Here is a 19,569-nt window from a genome sequence, read left to right as displayed (position 1 = left end):
TGAGGGATCGCTGCATTATGGGCGGCTTTGCTTCACACGTTCTCTCTGAATGTACACACTGTTGAGTCGCATGCAAACCGTAGGCAGGAAGGCCAGCTGGCTCACATTGAATTTTTCAGGAGGCGATCTTTTCGAGAGCCTCCAGAAGAGTGTTACGTTTCCTCGTGACACATTCATCGCCTGTGAAATCAAAACAAATTATTTAAAAATTAAAAACAGACATCACCTGACTTCCACTGAAGAATAGCTCAGCATCAAGATGACGAGCAGCTTTCATCCGGCATAAGTAATGACGGCTCCATCTTAAACTGCCATGACTGAACATCTTCATATCCAGGGGGCTGATTGAATAAAAGCTCTGTGCGGTTTTATGGTCAATTCTAAAACAAGAAATGTCATTGCAATTTTTTTTTACTCAAAACGAAAGGCCGAGCTTCCACTTATATTAGAGAGCTGTTTTTATAACAGGTGATATCACTGGGCTATAAACCAGAAGGACACCTGAGGTACAGCACTGAGGTTCTGAGTGCTGGGCATCGACAAATATGCACTCCCAGCCGGGGAATACTTGGTCACCCTGATTTAATCACTGACCTTAGTTTGTGAAAGTCCAGCTGAACACGAGTCAAATCTGGCAAACAAGGCTCAATCCACTGGGGGAAAGAAGCCCAATTATCTAAGAGGGGAGTTCGATTCAGAAAGGCAAAGGATCAATTAAAAGAACGTGCTGCCGTGGCTTTCGTTTGTGAGGAAAGCTGTGAAAACCGTCCTCAGAAGGTTTGGTTCCAATCCATTTAAAACATTTTAACATCATTATTTCTGTATTCTTTCCGTCTGCACCTGTCAGAGTCAAAGGTCAACGTCCCAATTTCCACAGAGGAATTGTCAAAGCTTTAGCCGAGGGACTCGCTCTAATTGAGGGAACAAAGGGATGATCAGCGGAGCCTGAGTGTTTTCCGGTGTGGCTTCGCAGGAGGAGGATTTCTCTCGCAGTGATCCGTTCGGGGGACAGTGATTTGAAAATGAGGTGACATGAGCTGACCACAAGCAGTCACTCTCTCATCTGCCTGTGTTTTCTATTTGTGTCAGCCAACATGTGTTTCTCATGATGGGACCTGACACCTCCCCCGGAGCAGGAAGGGCATCAAAGTGGAGGGAGGCCATAGGGGGAAACAACACCAACAAATGCAAATCATGCTCCGATTCACTAAAGATGTCAAAGGGTGAAAAGGGGAAATTTGTAGCACGGCAGAAATGTTTGAGTAAAATCCATCTGGTGCTCGGTCACTACATTTGCAAAATCAATTGTTTACCTCCTGTTTCCTTCAAATTGGCTATTTTTTACTTGAGTGCACTAAAAACTTTTTTTCCCGAGGTGCATGTCTGTCTCAAATGGAATGGCTGTTGAGGATTAATGGGAAGGTTGGGGAAAGGTTACATGTGGAGGTTCTACCTCAGAGAGATAGGGCCAACTTCTGCTCAACCACAGACAAGAGTATTAATAAAAGGTTATTTAACTGCATTCCCTGTAAGTGTGAACACATAGAGACTCTGACAAGTTCCAGCGGTTTAAGATCATAATGGGCTGTTTGATACTGGATAAGGCTATGCGTGCTGGATGAATGGTTCGCCGGTGGGACCCTCTAGACCAGGGCGTTGTGGCCGAGGCACCCAGTGGTATAGGTAGTGACGTGGTACGTGCAGCAGCAGCAATGAATCACTGGGAAACAATGCCTCTCACTGAGCCTGAGCTGTTTGCAGATGCCCATCATTCCACAACACAGATAACACGAGAAAGTGCTTTGAGATCATTGGTGTGGTTTAATATGCCATCTGAACTCAGGCCTGCAGATTGCACAAACATGTACCTGTTGTATCTGATGCATGTCCAATATTTTCTTTGTCTGAGTAATTGATGATATTTTCAATATGGCACAAGTTGATAATAAAGACCAGTTACTGCGGTTTGTTACTTGATAGAAGGATTTTTCTCCCCCACAGGCAAAGCACAATTTGATCTGATCCTGCACACACTGTGGAAATCATCTGTGATCGAGAGGCAGGAGAAGAAATTTAGCTCATCTTCACTTCAGTCTCAGCCTCTCACTCCAGAGCGTCTTCGCTCCGAATCCAAGAAGCGACTTATTATTTGTTATTTCTTACTCTATCTCACTCAAATGGAAATGCCAGCAGGTGCGGCACCCAGCCCGAGAAGCACGGAGGTAGACGCTCGTGCACGCGCGCGCACGCTCACATATGACTCATCTCGTCTTAACTAAAGCACTTTGTCAGAGGCGCCCATTCACGTTGCACCCATGCGAGGACGCGCAGACTCAATCTCAGCTCGGAGCGCGACACTTATAGTCAGCTTGGCTATATAAGTCCATTCAGCATCTACTCTTAAAGTAACTATATACTTGTTTCTTCAAAGGAGGTGAAGTAGGAGCATCTCGCCAACTACCTGGCAACCTACCCGGCTGTACTGGACCTCCTCTAAAGACTGAAGGTGCGTAAAGCTTCTTCTTTTTTATTTCATCCACATTGTGAGTTTGTGTGTGTGAAGCTTATTTGGCTCGTTACATCTGCTGGTTTTTCACAGATCACAAAGTGGATTTTAGTCTGAACTGCATTGCTATTTCGCACACAATCTTGTTTTGTAAAATGGAAACACGTGTAACTTCAGCCGGCTTCCACTTCCACAGTCTATCCATCAGTGCGCCAAATATAATCTCTCCTTTACGCGCAAAGATTTCCCATTGTGCACCAGTTCCACGACCCATTCGCATTATTAAAACGGATGAAGCAGAATTAACAAAGAGTCTTACAATAATAAATCAACGTTAACACTTAATTTCGTATAGTTGCCAGCCCGTTACATGTTTCCAATGTCCGTTTCTCCGTGCGTAAATTCCTCTTTACGCAGCACATTTCACACCAGACTTCAAATGAAAAAATATACCTGTCCCATGAAAGTAACCCGGGGATTTCCTTCTCTTCCCAGATTCCTGTTGATATCCTGACATGAAGCTCAATTTACTTGGTACCACCGTGATTCTGCTTGTTGCCTTCTTGCCGCGCTACGAATGTCGGGCTATTGACAGCCCTGGCGGTGCACTGCGCGTCCTTGCTCCCCAAACCCAGAACTCCCAGCAGCAGCAGCAGTCGGGTCCCATCCTGGAGCGGCTCGGAGAGGAGTTCTTCGTCCGACTGGGCAACGGGGACTCTAACTCTTTCCCATCCTCGTCCATGTATCCCGCCGAGTCGCCTGCCATCTACAACAGAGCCCTGCAACTCCAGCTGACGCGGCGTCTTTTACAAAGGAAAGTTGGGAACATCAGGGCGCTCATAGGCGGCTTCGAGGACCGCGGCGACGACTCGATGGAGAGGGGCAGGAGGTCCGATGACCCGCCGATATCCCTGGATCTGACCTTCCACCTGCTCCGGGAGATGATGGAGATGTCCCGGAAGGAACAGATGGCTCAGCAGGCGCAAAATAACAGAAGAATGATGGAGCTCTTCGGGAAATGAAGAGCTCCTTCCAGTCCGCCAAAGATCTCTTCTCCCTTTCTTTTAGTTTTGAAATTTTGTTTTTTTTCTTGCTTTTTTTGCCATCAGCACAAAACATGCTCTGTACAATATAGTGCTGCTGTATCACTCTATTATTTAAAGCTTTAACCTCAAACTATGGAGCATAAACGGGCTTGAGTCATAATGATCCGATTGTACCCTGCCATTTTAATGTTGGTGTCAAATCTGTAGAATCGCACCGGTCTCCATATCTGAGATGAAACAGCCAGATAGTTTGAGACATGGAATACTGCATTAGCAAAATTGGATTATGGATCACTGTATTTATGATATTTATGTTTGTTAATAAACTTATGTGCAACCAGTCATTTTCTGTTGTGCAAGAGAACGTCTTATATCTATATTTTTTAATAAAAGATTAAAAGCACTGCTGACACTTCTCTGTGGACATCCTTACACATGAGTTAATAATAACTACAACGAAAACAAACTATTCCCAGTTACTTTAATCTCTAATTCGATTAGATACACTTTCATATGGTTTATTGATTCACACATTTGTAATCTTACATTGGACAATAAATGTTTACTGCAAAGCAAACGCTTGGTTGGAGAGAGCCACTGCATCTTGAGACTTGCCTCCACAGATATTGATTGAGAAAGCTTATTTTCTCTGAGCTGAATACAAAAAATCTTACATGGTGTGGCATTGATCTGCAGCCAAGTCGTGGGCTTACACCGTGCCTCCTCTCCCATCGCACAGACACAAAAAGAGCTGAACAAAAAACAAAGAATGTAACCAAAGGAAGCTGTGAGAGAGCGCCCGCGGCCATGCAGGTGAAGAACACAGCATCCTTTCTCCTAAACCCTTAATCCTCAAGAGAGATTTCTCATGATACCAGTAAGAAGCAACCACAGACAGCTCAAAGATGCACCACTGATGGCTAATGAGTGTGAAAGACGCGCGTGTGTGTGTGTCCGTGCTTGCTGTTTTGATTCTTGACCCACAGTGTCAGGGAAAACTCAACAAGCGCTATGGATGTGAGTCATCCTGTTCTGTTCGGCCCACTTAGCAACTTGGGGCTTAGCGCTGCATTGAGCCCATTTGTAAAGGATCCAACTCAGGGAGAGATGGTGAACAATAATTAGACGGGACTCTGTGGCAGACCTGCTGGGGAGTCACAGCAAGATGAGACCACCGCGAGGCAGCGGCGAGACGACTGACGGCCGGAGACTCAGTGCAGCCTCCTATGTACAGTAGGTTGTGGGCAGGGATGGTAACGCGACCATGAAGTACACTGGGATCTTATAACCGTCTGCACCAGCTATAAAAAGAGCACTAATGCCTTTGGATTTTATTCTACAGAACTAAATGGAAAAGAGTGTGAGGAATAGATGAATGGAGGGAGGGAGAGAGAGAAAAATAGATCTTTCCCTTTACACATGAGCGGATGGGAGTTATACAAAATCCATTTCTTTGGTTTTTCAGACCTTTTTTTTAACCTGAAGTACAACAACAAATGTGTAAATAAGATGAATCTGAAGATTGGAGCTCTACTTGTTTGTACAATTTAGCTTTAATGACACTTATAATTTAATACACAATGATTTGTCCACAATAGGAAAATATACCTGTGTTACACAACTAATAATACAGGCCGTTTTGTGTGTGCGAAATACTGAAATGTCACAGTGATAGTTTTGTACGTGGGCAACCCTTATAATTAAGTCATAAAGTATACGACAGGTGGGAAAACCTAAGGCCGCCCGGCTCTGGCTTCTGTCTAATGATGTAGTTTAAGCTGTGGGTTGGAAAAGGTCAGCTATATGGTAATAAAATGTGTGATCATGTTCGAATTCTGGAAGATAACCAAAATCACTCCTAGCCTGTCTGTCATTCAGTTTGTCCAAAAACAAAAAGGAAGAAGCAAAACTTGTCTTAAATATGAAAAATTAAATAAAAATCCGTCCGTAGGAAATGATGCAAGCTCAAACAATCACAGCAAGAGATAAAGTAGAGAATAGAAACCTCTGTCTCTTCTTTTACGTCTACCTCAGAGACTCAGATTTTCACTTTGGCACGGATCTTAATCCGTCTCACTGTTCCCCCCAAATCTGGAAGGAGAAGGATCGCAACTGGCCTGAGACCAACATCTAAGAGAGACACTTATCCTGCTCCTGGTTTAGGTGTTGTCTGGGCCGGGCGGCTGGCGGCTAAGTTGAAGCAGGGCTCTTCGCCGCGCTGGGCGAGGGGTTTATCTGCTGAGGGGGAGGAGGCTGGACTGAGGCGGCTGGGACTGCACTGCCTCCAGAAACCGTCTGGGTCCCGTCTCCTTCCTCGGCGCCTGCTTCTCCGTCCTCATCCAGATCGTCCTCGTCGTCCTCATCTGTAAAGGAAAGCAGGACGGAGACGCAGGTCAGAGAAACTATATAACTATAGAGAGTGTATGGTGACAGGCGTGGCAGCCTCCACCCGCTGGAACTCTAATGTGGCAGAGATCCACAATGCCTTATCTCGGGACACTTGGAGTCCACCTCCACACAAAGGCTTTTAACTACTCCTCTTATTTCCCCCAGCATGCATTTCCAATACTATTTTCTGTCCTTTCTTTGTTATCTTTGCCAAGGAGCTTACATTTTAAACCCTGCATGTATTTTATATTGTTTTGTTTATATGCAAGATTACACAAAATATACTAGACTGATTACCACCAAAACGTTTTTTTCAACATTTAGCTTGATTGCTCGGAGCAACATTTTTCTCAATGAAACTTGGCAATCCAAATCCAAATCCATATCTCATGAATTTAAATGTGATATCACAAGGGGACTGACGGGCCTAAGCTGAGGTATGAACTCCTGAGCCTATTAATTTGTCTTTGGTACCTTATAAGCTGCTATATCAATCCAAGTTGTTATTATATTGTTATCATGATTATAGATAACTGATCTGTTATCAGCCACGACCGATCTCTGCCCTTTCACCTTGGAGGAAGTCGATGCCACGCAGGGCCATCCCCTCCCTCTTGAACTCCACGGTGTAGTGATCCATGTTCTCATAGCCGCGCTCGACTTTATCCAAGTGTGCCGTGCTGGATGCTACTGCAATCCTGAGTGCGGAAACAGAAGTTAGCATATTTATAGAGAGCAAAGCATCACCGTCAGGTCGTCAATGTAACACTTGCTATATTCGGTCAATCTGTGATGTTTAGCACGTTCTGCGAGCTATTTCCAAATGCCACCGCTAAAGATAGGGGATTTGCGGCATTTCACAGAACTTCACCCTGGCAGCTGGCAGGTGTGATCTCGCCCGCTGCATTAGGCTGGTGGATTTACGTGTAGGTGCGGATGTAAATTTGGGAAGTGACTCACTTCAGTTCAGAAAAAACAGGGTACTAAAAAAATTATAAAAACATACACGCTAACAGTGTGCTGCTCTTCTTTACATCGCAAACCAGGGTGATTATTAATGCATAGAAAGGTACTCACTTTTCCAGGAGAGGCTTTGTGTTCTGAAAGACACAATATAAATAAAGTCTAAAAATCCATTTAAATTATCCATAGAATATTTATAAGTGAAACCATTTTGTTTGAAGCGTATAACAAGAAATTGAAACCCCCATTGAGGTCCTTCATTTTGTCTCTGACCTGCAGGAATAAGGCCATCTCTGGCTCCTCCATGGTCTGGATCCCAATCTCCACCGTCTTGCAGCTCTCCTCCAGGTGGTCTCCGTACTTCCTGGTCAGGCCCCGGATGTAGTTCACCTTCTCTTCCTGCTCCACCGTCACCTTTTGACTCATCTCCTTCTTCTTCTCCTCCAGGATGGAGTACAACTGATCAAACTTCTCGCAAACCAGAGTCTTCTGCCTCCGTCCGTTCTCCTATGCATGCATGAGAGTAAAGGGTAAGATTACAACTTCTATAAGTCCGTCTATAGCCCTCGTGCCTCACAGTCTTCAGGGAGACAAATGTATATAAATGCAAAGCGAGGTTACAACTGAATATTTGAGCCAGAAAAAAAAAATGAGGAGGTCGTTGCTGCCTTCCGTGCACTGTTGTGTAGATAACTTAAATGACAAATATTATGTGTCGCCTGTCCTCTGCTCATGGGGCTGTGCCATGTGTGCAGGGAGGACAGTGAGGCTCATTCTGCGTGTCCGTCCTGAGCGATGCCACTGACGGCGATGCATGGGGGGGGGGTCTGAACCATAGGAGAAGCTGTCTGCTCTCCCACCATCAATTACGCGACTCGTTTTTAATGTCAGTGTGCAAGAAGCAGGATGGAGAGGCTCCGCTAAGTGCACGTAGAGGAACATGTGGAAAAGAGGGGATGTAAGATAGAGCGAGGCATTGTTACATTTATTTCCTCTCTCCACCTCGCTGTCTGAACCCCACAGACAGATAAAAGCAGCCAGAGTGGCAGTAAACAAGGACACATTACTCCTGTTGGTTCCGACGGTGCAGGTTGAATGCGGGCGCATTAGTGTGAGCACTGAGCGAGGTCAGCTTGCTGTGGGAGTGAGAGGCCAGGCGGCCTGCAGCAGTTTGGACACTGACCTCTACGACCCGACAGGCTTCCTCCAGCTGACTGATGATGCCCTGCATCCTGTCGTTGTTCCCGACCATCATGGTGATCCCGTCGCTCAGCTCCGTCTGGGGGGGCAAGGACACGTAAACACCTGAGATCGAGTGCGACTCAAAACTGGGTCAAAGTTCTGATGCATTAAAGTGTGTCTACCTAACCAGACGCCCACCCCCCCTCCCACCGAGGGTATTTCTATGACTATGTTCAGGCCTCACCTTCTTGGTCTGGTAAACGCTGCTGATAGGTGCCACCTCACAGTCCTTGTGATCACCGAACACCTTACACATGGAGCATGTGGGCACGCCGTGGGTCACACAGTAGATATTGATCTTCTCTTCCTTGTGGACGTCGCACATGGGCGACACCTCTTCCGTCCTCTCCGGCGCCGGCTTGCTGCTGCTGAGGTGTAAAAGAAACAAAAAAACACAGTGGCATCTTCCTGTCATATTGGCCGAGGGCTGCTTGATAATGTCAGAGGTACACATGTCAGTAGTTTATTGATGATCCATCAGTCTTGACTTGCCGTGCACATGGACTGACAGCACTGTAATCGATAGATCACCATATTGCTGCTCAGTACGCAGGTGTGGTGTTTTTATTAATTTGTCTTCCCATCTGCATTGTCTGGATCTTTGTCTGTGAAATGTGTAAATTCCCCTAAATTCTCGATCCAGTGCGAGGATGAGCGTCCAGAGTGTGAGTGGATCTGAAGCCTTTCAGCGACACAGTCATCTGCTAACATCTGTGTGGATAGATGACTCCGACCAGAGACATCCTGTCATCCGCTCCAGCTCTATGACTCAGGAGCCGCTGGCCCTGAAACCACCAACTGCTGCATGTGGTGACTATTTCTTTTAATTTTGTGCGATATCACGAGAGGCTTAATGTGCGTTAGACCCGTCTCACCTGCTCGACTCCTGCTTGAACATATCAATGATGTTCTCCACGAGCAGGTTCCTCTGGAGCCCGTAAACACCGTGCCGGTCCAGAACCACCTCGTGGCGGCAGGAGGGGCATCGGAAGCGGCCACCTGACGTCAACGAGCCACTTCTTGTCGGAAGGTACGGGTTTGATGCCTGTAAGCGGTCACATCCAAACACTAAATTAGAGAGGTATCAATCAGGGTCTGAATTGATGTGCAGCGTGTGTTGGGGGTAGATGGCAGGACGGCAGGCCCTAAGGGGAACATGCAGTTGTGTTGTGTTGTGTGAGACAAATATGTAATTAAACACGCTTTTTTTATCTCGGTTCTATTACAGTAATTACGTTAGACCGTGGTGTTTGTTGAGGATACGGCTGTTAAGGGTGCATTTTATTTGCATGAGTGAAACTGTGGACAATAGCAACCACACTAGAATGGACATGTGGATGAGGTCTGTGACAAATAGATTACCTATGCAAATTATTTCTGCATTACAGGTTGAGATCAGTCCTCTGCCAAGGAGATAATAGTTTCAACTGAATCCTTTGTTTGTTAATCCGCAGTATACCGCCCAAACTACTAACTACTGAGATTGACTTCCCAGAAACTCCGAGGAAGAATGTGTCACAGAGTCACAGCAGAAGACGATAAACCCTCCGTATCAGGGGGCAGATCCGGCTATTTCTCTCTCTCTCTCTCTCTCTCTCTCTCTCTCTCTCTCTCTCTCTCTCTCTCTCTCTCTCTCTCTAACATTGCATCATAGGGCATCTCTGTTGACTTCTCGCTGAATAATTCAATGATCTAGATGAAACCAAAATCAGATATGTTGAGGGGACTGATATCTATGACTTGTGCCATTTCTTTTTTTACAGATCCAAGTAAAACTACACGTTCAGTGAGTTTATCTACTGTGTCATAATAAGGGGACTGCTAGTGGCTGTGTGCTCTTCTAATAACTGCAGTTATGAAACAATAATCCACTGGTTCAACGGTCTTCAGTGTATAATACATTATAAATATGATATTATACAAGTATAACCCCATCACCTAGAAGTTCATATTGGTTATGAAGTGATTTAGAGCAGGGAGCAATACTTGAATGCAACATAATTTGTTCTTTACACATATAATGTTTGTATACACATCCTTAAAAGCTATATTTATTTATAATGATAATAAAAAACAAAGTGTTGATTTTCATTTGAGAGTACACACATGCTATATTTGTTAGCAGTTATTAGTTCTTGAGGAGATCAGTGGTTCAAATGACCCAGACTGTGAGGTGAACGTGTGATGTGGTGTTTACAGCAGTTTCCCTCGACGATAACAACAACAACACGTCGGTGTGTCCAGTCGCCTACCTGGAAGACATCGTTGGCACATTTCCTGCAGAGGTTGTGTTGACACGGTAGGATGACCACGGGCTTTGTAAACATCTCCAGGCATATGGGACAAATCAGCTGCTTCTCCAGGTTCTCCATGGTGTTCATGCTGTGACTCGACACGGTGATCGAGGCTCGGGAGGCCGGCAGACACCGAGTCAGGCGAAGCTGCTGCAGTTAGCTAATAGTCGGGTTGTGCTGCGGTAGGCCCAGGGTCAGGCGGAGGCCCTGCTGCCTGCTCTCGTCTCTCGGGGTGTGTGTGGGGCTCCTATCTCGCTGCTGTCAGTTCTGTTTATAGCAGCTATTGCTGTCACGTCGAAGGTTGCCATTTTTACCTTGCCCTTATTTGAAACTGAGCAGGGCGGCGCTGAACAGCTGCCCCCCCCAGAGTATGGAGGACCATACATGACTTAAGTAAAAATAAATAAATAAATAAATGTATAAATAAATACAGAAATAAATGAATAAATAAATAAATAAAAAAGGAAATAAATTAATTAATACAGAAATAAATAAATAAATATGTTAATACCAAAAGAAATGTCAAAATAAATGTCTTAAATATATTTGCACATTTATTTATTGCCTGATACATTTCCTTTTCATTTGCAGTGTCCTTATGCTAATGAGAAAGGCGGGCCTAACCGCAGTCTCATGCAGGATTGGTCACAGGAGTGTAATGATCCAGCCCTACTGCCTCTCAATGCTGGTGTCCAGTAGCTGTTTGCAGCGTTGAGCCAGTTCACACTTAAAATGAACTAGTTCAAGTTCAGAGGGTTAGTTAAGGTTATTTTTTATTGGGATGATTTAGGTGTCAGTAGTCCTGACTTTGGGCGTCACGTGTTGTACTGAGCACAAGGAGCGAGCCGAGAGGAGAAGGAGGAAACAGAAACTCCAGCTCGGTACAAACCACCTGCAGCTTCTGCTCTGATCATGAAGCAGCTGATCTCTGAGCAGATGTGACCAGAGAAACTCTGTGTTTCCACTGTTCTACAAAGTCACTGAGCGGCTGTTTGATGGTGAAGAGCTCAAGTCTCAGTCACTGCCCGTGTCTCTGAGCGAGTGTGTGGAGCAGCGCAGGGGCTGTGTGTGTGTGTAGCTCAGTTGACCAATCCTGCTCGAGACTGAGGTTAGGCCCGCCTTTCTCATTAGCATAAGGACACTGAAATCGAAAAATAAAAGTTGGAATAAATGTGGAAATAAATAAATAAATGTGGAAATAAATGCAGAATTAAATAAATCAATGTCTTAAACTTATTTCCACATTTATTTATTTATTTCCACTTTTATTCCAACTTTTATTTATTTCCACATTTATTTATTTCCACATTTCAGTGTCCTTATGCTAATGAGAAAGGCGGGCCTAACCTCAGTCTCGAGCAGGATTGGTCAACTGAGCTACACACACACACAGCCCCTGCGCTGCTCCACACACTCGCTCAGAGACACGGGCAGTGACTGAGACTTGAGCTCTTCACCATCAAACAGCCGCTCAGTGACTTTGTAGAACAGTGGAAACACAGAGTTTCTCTGGTCACATCTGCTCAGAGATCAGCTGCTTCATGATCAGAGCAGAAGCTGCAGGTGGTTTGTACCGAGCTGGAGTTTCTGTTTCCTCCTTCTCCTCTCGGCTCGCTCCTTGTGCTCAGTAGAACACGTGACGCTCACAGTCAGGACTACTGACAGCTAAATCATCCCAATAAAAAATAACCTTAACTAACCCTCTGAACTTGAACTAGTTCATTTTAAGTGTGAACTGGCTCAACGCTGCAAACAGCTACTGGACACCAGTCAGCATTGAGAGGCAGAAGTAGTAGGGCTGGATCATTACACTCCTGTGACCAATCCTGCTCGAGACTGCGGTTAGGCCCGCCTTTCTCATTAGCATAAGGAGACTGCAAATGAAAAGGAAATGTATCAGGGAATAAATAAATGTGCAAATATATTTAAGACATTTATTTTGACATTTCTTTTGGTATTAACATATTTATTTATTTATTTCTGTATTTATTTATTTATTTCCTTTTTTATTTATTTATTTATTTATTTATTTCTGTATTTATTTATACATTTATTTATTTATTTATTTTTACTTATGTCATGTATGGTCCTCCATACCAGAGTTCACTTGGGGAGGGGGGTGAATAACGGACTTAAGTGTTGTTTTCTGCACCACGTGTAAAATATCACATATTACGATGCTTCCATTTAAAGCATGTAGGGGCCTCCAGATCAGGCCTGATGTTTTAAGCTGAATCCGCGATTAGCTATAAAAAAAATATATATGCTCCTAAACTTTGATCTGGATTGCGTCCCAGTCAAACAACTAAACGTTTAGAAAAATGGATGGATGATGATATGAATCAATAGAAACATTACACACAACAAAGTAAATATACGCACTGGGCTTGTTTAAATGCTAATGCTAATGCTTGAATGCTAGCTATCGCCCTCGGGCTTCATTGTGAAAAACAACAGGTACACGAATTGGTCTAAATACAGTTTACCACGTGGATAAACTGTTTGGAGTTAGGTCAAGTGTCACAGGAAGTAGTCAAGACAATGTATTAAAAGTCAACTGAGGTGATCGTGTAAGTGCGATGCGTTTTGAAAACAATGGGAACAAATATAAAAAATAAAAGATTGGAGAATGCGGGCATCGATCCCGCTACTTCTCGCATGCTAAGCGAGCGCTCTACCATCTGAGCTAATTCCCCATATACTCCGCCACAGTGCAGCATGTATATTTAGTGTTGATAACAGCAGAGCGCGAACACCAGTACCGTGATGCCGACGAGAACGACCCGGGACAGGGACAGACGCTGGCTCCTCGGACGACAGCAGCACCTGCAGCCAACCCCAGTGTCCACTCACAGTGTCTGATTCAACTTGGCCTGATGATTGTGTCCGACAGTCTTTGTATTTGTGTGTCAACGACGTGACAGTAACTTCGGGATGCTGCATCTCTGTGTATCCGTCATGGCGTCCCTCAGGTCGATGCCATCCCTAAACACAAACCCGGTGACACTGCGTGACCGAAGCGAAACTTAGGCCATCGGGCACCGTTCCCTTTCTCTCACACCCTCACTTGACCACTTACGAGATACAATTATCGTAGTTAACTTCATAATCGAATGCGGCCCCTGTAGCGCTCAGTTCACCTTCGATAGCTCAGTTGGTAGAGCGGAGGACTGTAGTGGTTGCATAGGAATCCTTAGGTCGCTGGTTCGAATCCGGCTCGAAGGAGTGAATCTTTTTTTTTTGTCCCAAGTGCATTTGATACTTTCACTTTACTGATTCATATTTTATGTTTTTATAAGTTATGCCAAATTCATTTATGTGAAGTAAATAATGTTTAAATTGCAAAGAAAAGGCTTGATTACTGACACAAGATATGCTTTAAAATCGTGTGTTAAAGTTTAAATTGCATAGTGTGAGAGAGTTCACAGTCTGATAAAATCAAACGTGAATCAGCAAAGACTATCAAATTTAAATGATCAATAATATTATGATAATAACAGAATAAAGACAATAAAACAATTTAATTGTATGTGTGTTGTGTAGTATGTATAATTTGGGTTTCTCCAAACATATACAAATACAAGCTAAAAAGCAAATACACGCTTGGCAGAGGGTGCACTGTGGTGCCTAATTCTCTTTTATACTATTAAATAATAATAATAATACTAACTTCTGTTATTTTTATATCTTATAGGTCAAAAACAGGGTCTTCATTTCGAGACAGGATTCCTGATCATTGCTCCTCTGTCAACCTGACACAAATTACATATTTGTCGACCAGATCAGTTGATTTATCATTCACTGTCATACAAAAGAGGTTAGAGTGCAGATTTGTATCACAGTTTTGATTACAGTGGAGATCTTGTCACTCTGCGTCCTGCGTTGATCCCTCAGTTCAAAAGGGAGTTTAAAGGTGAGCGTTGAGTGTCTCACTCGGTTGCAGCTATAGTGAAACCCTGTCATTTACTTTCACTTTGACATTCGGGTGGATGAATTGGAAATGATAATTAGCTGTTGTGCTGAGGACGGCAGCAAGTGTTACGCGCTGAGTGGCTTTTTTAAATAATGGATGTAACTCCGTTGTGTTGCTGCACGAATACGAGCCTTTGTCCAGCACATCTATTTGAATCAGGGATTGAACATGTGTATCAGTCTTTTTAGTTAATATAAATAGATTTATGATGTCTGAATAGTTTCTCAAGGATGGACCGTCCAAGTGTGGACATTTCACTGCTCCTCAAAAGTTTAAGGAAATATTCTTGAGTAAAAGATTTTTAAGTTGTTGATTTTTCCCAAAAATGTAACGACTTGATGCTGCTATCGTTGCAGGTATTTGTGTTGATCTATAACTCTTCTGGTTCAGGAGGAGTCTCACCTGGCCTGACATCTACAAATGACTGGTCCTCCACATCCTTACAGAACCTGTTCATGGCACAAGCACAAGCAGCAGCTACGTCCAAGGTCACAGACAACACGCAGTCCCCATACAAGGTATTTCATTAACTCCTACCAATAAGCAATATCTGTAGAGTCCCTTTACAATGGCTGTTTTGTTATATGGTTTTTAAATAATATTATTATTATAAAGGTTCCTGAACAATCCTGCAGACAAGGAACAAAATGACATTCGCACTCATACAGTAACCTTTCATAGAAAATCTGATAAGAGACTAAAATATAGCAGATACACTAACATTGACCTGCCCACGCTGTTCACCTATATACAAACACAGGAAACTGTACGTTTGTCTTTTTGGTGGCATCTGACAGCATTGAGATAATAGAAATATAGAAATAGAGTGGAAAAGTTTATCAACTTCATAGAATAAAATAGTTGATTGATTTCTTTTTGTGATTATCGTGTATGATAAGGTTAGGCTTTTGCATTTTCCTTTCTGCTTTACCTTTTTTCTGTTATTCACTACAAATGATGTTTACTTGTCACTCTCTGACACTGTGGTTAAATCTCTTAACTCAGTTTTAATCAGTAAGTTATCAGTTAGGCTGAACCAGTATGAGTGCATATTCATTAACGGCAAGAAAGGGCTCGCCAAATGCTCCACATTTAGACGGCTCCTGAAAGTGAATTCAAATGAGACCAATTAAGAACATGTTCCGGCTGATGCCTTCGTGATTGAAGTCAAAACGTAATTGCCAAGCCATTACTGTCTGACTCATCATATTGCAGCTTGTCAAATTAAGAGCAGTTTGGAGATTTCTTGAAAAGCTGACATGAATATGGTGTTTTGAGAATAAAGCAAAGGGGTCTGCCGGTAATACCAAGGCCACAAAATGCTCAACCAAAGGTGTCCCACACTCACATACAAGCACATTTCAAGGTCTACTAGCTCGTAAGCAAGACAAAAGTGTATATGGGACCAGGATAGGGAGCAGAGCAAAGGGTGCCATCTGTTCTCCTTTATGAATATTTCAGTTAGGTGGAAGTCGTATTGTATTCGTACAGATGGCAAGGAGCCACTGTCCGTGATTTGAAAGGTCTCGGGGAAAACAGTCACAGATTGCATTGTCTATTTCTGCATTTACACATTCCTCTTGGAAAGAACCACTGAAATGACTATTTCTTCATTTCAGGACATCAATTTGGATTTGACCAGGAGTGGGAAAAGTACTGTTGACCCTTAATCACCAAAAAATACATGGGTAAGAATATAAACCTATCAAAACTTATAGTAATGGCTGGTACTGTTCTGCTCATAATTGTCGAGTTAGCTGTATAAACAATAAGGTTGACAAATGAGCGAAGTCGTCCTTGGGCTGACTGAGGTTTCAATGTGAAAGGCTAAACTTTTTGTTAGTTCATACTTTATCTACTCTGTGAGGATTGTGGACATTTTATCTTTACAATATATTCGATTGTGTCTTGATTGTGATTAAAAGTATAGCATAGTGAAAGTATTAGCACCATGGTTGGTTTTGCTAATCATACAAGAGGTGTTTCTTATATGGTTTCCTTTCAGAAGACAAAAACGACACAAAAACCCAAATGATGATGTATTGTAAAAATTGAGATGCATATGTACACCACAGCTACAGTGGTCGTGGTTAAATCATAGTAAATTAGGCCCCACGAGAGAACCATATCAGTTCACAGTCAAGATTGGCCATACAGAAGTATATAATGGAAAAAGGCATTGTCCCACAATATCATAGAGTATAACGTTTGGAATTCTAAATAATATTTCAGATAATGAAAATTGCTATACAATCATAAAGCTGCTGAAAAGCCTTCACATTTTCCCACAATCTACCACAGTTTGTTTGTGATAAGCCCGTTTAGTATAAATAAGATTTGTATACAGTGGATTGATTTGACACGTTTGCTGGATGTGTCAACCTTATTGTCACCTCATCATAAGAAGAGAGATGAGATGAAATCAAACAGACAGTCTTCCACATGTGGTTTTATGTAACATCTTCTCCCACACAGTGACGTAGAAGAGACGTCAGTGTGCGTTAACAGGCGCCTCTGCATGCTCATGGTCATGGGAAACAGAGATGTGCTCGTCGTTCAAGTGCTTCTCTCAGCCTGGCTTTAACATCACACCCCCTGCACCACAACAAGTGCAGACCATAATATCTCACGTTCACCACATTCAATTTCATGTGCCGTCAAGCAGCCTGGTGTTTACACAAGAGGCTGCCAGGAGATAGCAGGTTACTCTGGTAAGTTAGTAGTAGTAATAAATTGTATGCAAATGAGCATTCAGACTGCAGTTATCATTATGATCCTTTTTTCATGTTTTGTCATGGATGTTAGACATTATTTAAAAGAGATTATACATTTGCATCTTTACTCTGTGTAGTTTTTTATTTATTTATTTGTGGACTCAGATCGAGAGAGGACAGAGGGATAGTGTCATCGGGAAGTTTAATTTGATGCAGAGAAAGTGTGACTCAACAAAATAAATTACCGCAGCTATTCAATGAAGAGTGGATTCTCATTGACAAAGCATCCACCTCTTTCTTGGATTAGCCTATTACTCACCTTTTACATCTGAAGTGTCTCAACAGCACGTGGTGGGCTGTCCTATCATATTAGCCAAAGAGCTTTACCATTAGAGCACATACATTTTTGAAAATTCTGATTCTGATTGTGTTGCTGCTGCCACTATTTTAATTGTTTTACTAAAAACCATCAAATTCCCTTTGAACTTACCAATGTCCATCACTAATCAATCTAAATTGTAATGCTGGTTAAAGGAGCATCACTCGAACCACAACTGATATTGAGTGCTGGCCTTTCACACAGTAAATGGTGCCATCTAGTGGTAGAACGAATGTGTGAAGTACATGCACTGTTGCACACGGACATCACTGCAGTCACTACAGAATAGAGCTGACGTTGTACTTGGGGCTGTGCTGTTATGTTGTGAATCATAGTCTTTATAATATGTGTGAATAATATCGATGGAAAGTAGATTTGTCACTTGCGTAACAATCAATATTTCTCAGATTTGTGCTTTCCAGGACTCAGTCATTAGGTTTATTGATTTTCGCATTCTTTTTCCCACTGCACAAGGACGGACGACTTTCATCTAACTGTAAGTGTTAGCACATTGAGGATCTGCCTGGTTGGAAACATGTTTAGTATCTGGCAGGAATTAAATAGTGCAGCTGTCACTTTGCTGGAGAATATAAGCCTATCATAATCCGCATATCTGTGCTAATTCCCAATTATTACCTTCTGTACACTAACCTTTATATACCCTATCAGTTTAAAGTTAAATGAAAATATTATGTTATGCTTTTTTCTTTTTTTCTACTACTTATGTTGCTGTTATCTATTTTTTCCCCTACAAATGTATTTTTCTTATTTTACCTTTTAAAAATCGTCTGACTAAACTAAACTGACCAAAACTTGCCATCATATATTATAATTTAAAATGTAAATATTGATCCACACGTCCTTGTAGGGACACTTTTTCACCACAAGATGGCTCTACATACACACAACAACATATTTTGTGTTTTGTAAATCTGACATGAAAGTATACTGCACTATAAAAAGGTTTTTTTCTTTCAAAATATCCGAATCTTTCAATACATCAGTTGTAGAACGACTTCAGGATTAATTAAATGTAATTAACTATAGTAACACTGTCGCCTCACAGCGGGAGAGGTGCCGGTTCAAATTCAAGCTTGGTTGGGGGTCTCTGTGTGGAGTTTGCATGTTTTCCACGTGTCTTTGTACTCTGGCGTCCTTTCACCTTACAAAGACATGAAGATTGAGAATAAGGTTAATTGGAGACTTTAGATGGAAGGTGTGAATGTGAGCGTGGATGTTTGTTAGACTCTGTATATTGGCTGTGCAACACAATGGCGAACTGTCCAGTATAGACCCCTCCTCTTGTCCAGATATCCTTGCTATTTAAAAAAGAGAATTGGTTGTTATGTCAAATAAAAACATCAGAAAACAGGGATGTGAAAATGCATGTGTGTGTTAATGTGAATTTTTGCAGTTGCACATATAGAATGTTTGTAAAACTGTCGCGTGGGCAATCGAGCAACAGCTTATAATTCCACTGATGCTCAGTGTCATTAGAAGGTAACTGGTAAATCAATTAGAGACAGCATGCCGGATTACAATCTGTCTCCAGAGAGCAATCAGAAACTCTAGAGTCAGGGGGAGTGGGGCGCTGGGGGCCTCAAGCAGAAACCGTGCTCATGACCTCAGGGGGAATCAGCAGGTATGCAGCTCTGTTGTCATATGAAGCCCCCGAGGCTGAAGCTAAAGTAGTCAAACACACCTGTCGTGCAACAAAGGTGTGTCTGTGCACCATGTGTGTTAGTTTGCATGCTTGTGTAAATGTGGCCAAAAAATGGGGCCGTTGAGGAAATTCATTGAAAGAAATGCCTCCCATATCCTTTTCACACATCTGCAGTTAAAAGAGCCGGTGCAGAGAATGCACTGTCCTTTGCACAAACACATGTGACGCACTATTGACGCAGTCATATACCAGATCAAGCAGTTTCAGAGTTGTCTGGCAACAACAGGTTTGTAAACTGCGAATGCACGAGCAGTACCACCCATATGTGGTAGACCTCCTCTGCTCTGTTTGCAGCAAATACCTTGAAACAAAAAATCAAGATATGACATGTTAGTCATTTA

General features: G+C 42.8%; 2 protein-coding genes and 2 non-coding genes across 4 annotated transcripts; 2 read left to right on the top strand and 2 right to left on the bottom strand.

Annotated features, from left to right (window-relative positions):
* The first annotated feature begins 2,301 nt into the window (after positions 1-2,301).
* On the top strand, positions 2,302-3,915 carry crhb (corticotropin releasing hormone b). The gene is made up of 2 exons (XM_053412652.1): positions 2,302-2,506; positions 3,002-3,915. The coding sequence occupies exon 2, from the start codon at positions 3,022-3,024 to the stop codon at positions 3,526-3,528; it is 507 nt and encodes a 168-aa protein (XP_053268627.1). The 5' UTR covers positions 2,302-2,506; positions 3,002-3,021; the 3' UTR covers positions 3,529-3,915.
* A 1,171-nt stretch (positions 3,916-5,086) lies between these two features.
* Positions 5,087-10,520, bottom strand: trim55b (tripartite motif containing 55b). Its single transcript, XM_053412238.1, is given in 8 exon segments — positions 5,087-5,915; positions 6,514-6,638; positions 7,018-7,040; positions 7,177-7,410; positions 8,087-8,182; positions 8,330-8,513; positions 9,012-9,190; positions 10,398-10,520. Coding segments are annotated over 8 exon segments (1,134 nt in total). The 5' UTR covers positions 10,518-10,520; the 3' UTR covers positions 5,087-5,742.
* A 2,542-nt stretch (positions 10,521-13,062) lies between these two features.
* Positions 13,063-13,135, bottom strand: trnaa-agc (transfer RNA alanine (anticodon AGC)). The gene has a single exon. It is a non-coding gene; the product is annotated as a tRNA-Ala (tRNA).
* A 443-nt stretch (positions 13,136-13,578) lies between these two features.
* Positions 13,579-13,664, top strand: trnay-gua (transfer RNA tyrosine (anticodon GUA)). Its single transcript is given in 2 exon segments — positions 13,579-13,615; positions 13,629-13,664. It is a non-coding gene; the product is annotated as a tRNA-Tyr (tRNA).
* The last annotated feature ends 5,905 nt before the right edge of the window (positions 13,665-19,569 follow it).

This window comes from Pleuronectes platessa, chromosome 20 (genome assembly GCF_947347685.1).
Source record: "Pleuronectes platessa chromosome 20, fPlePla1.1, whole genome shotgun sequence".
In the NCBI taxonomy this organism is placed as follows: domain Eukaryota; kingdom Metazoa; phylum Chordata; class Actinopteri; order Pleuronectiformes; family Pleuronectidae; genus Pleuronectes; species Pleuronectes platessa.
The sequence above is the reverse complement of the archived record's forward strand: the minus strand, read 5'-3'. Positions and strand labels throughout refer to the sequence as shown.

Bases quoted from the DNA above. Each gene is read 5' to 3' on its own strand.
- crhb (XM_053412652.1), top strand. From the start codon at position 3,022: ATGAAGCTCAATTTACTTGGTACCACCGTGATTCTGCTTGTTGCCTTC.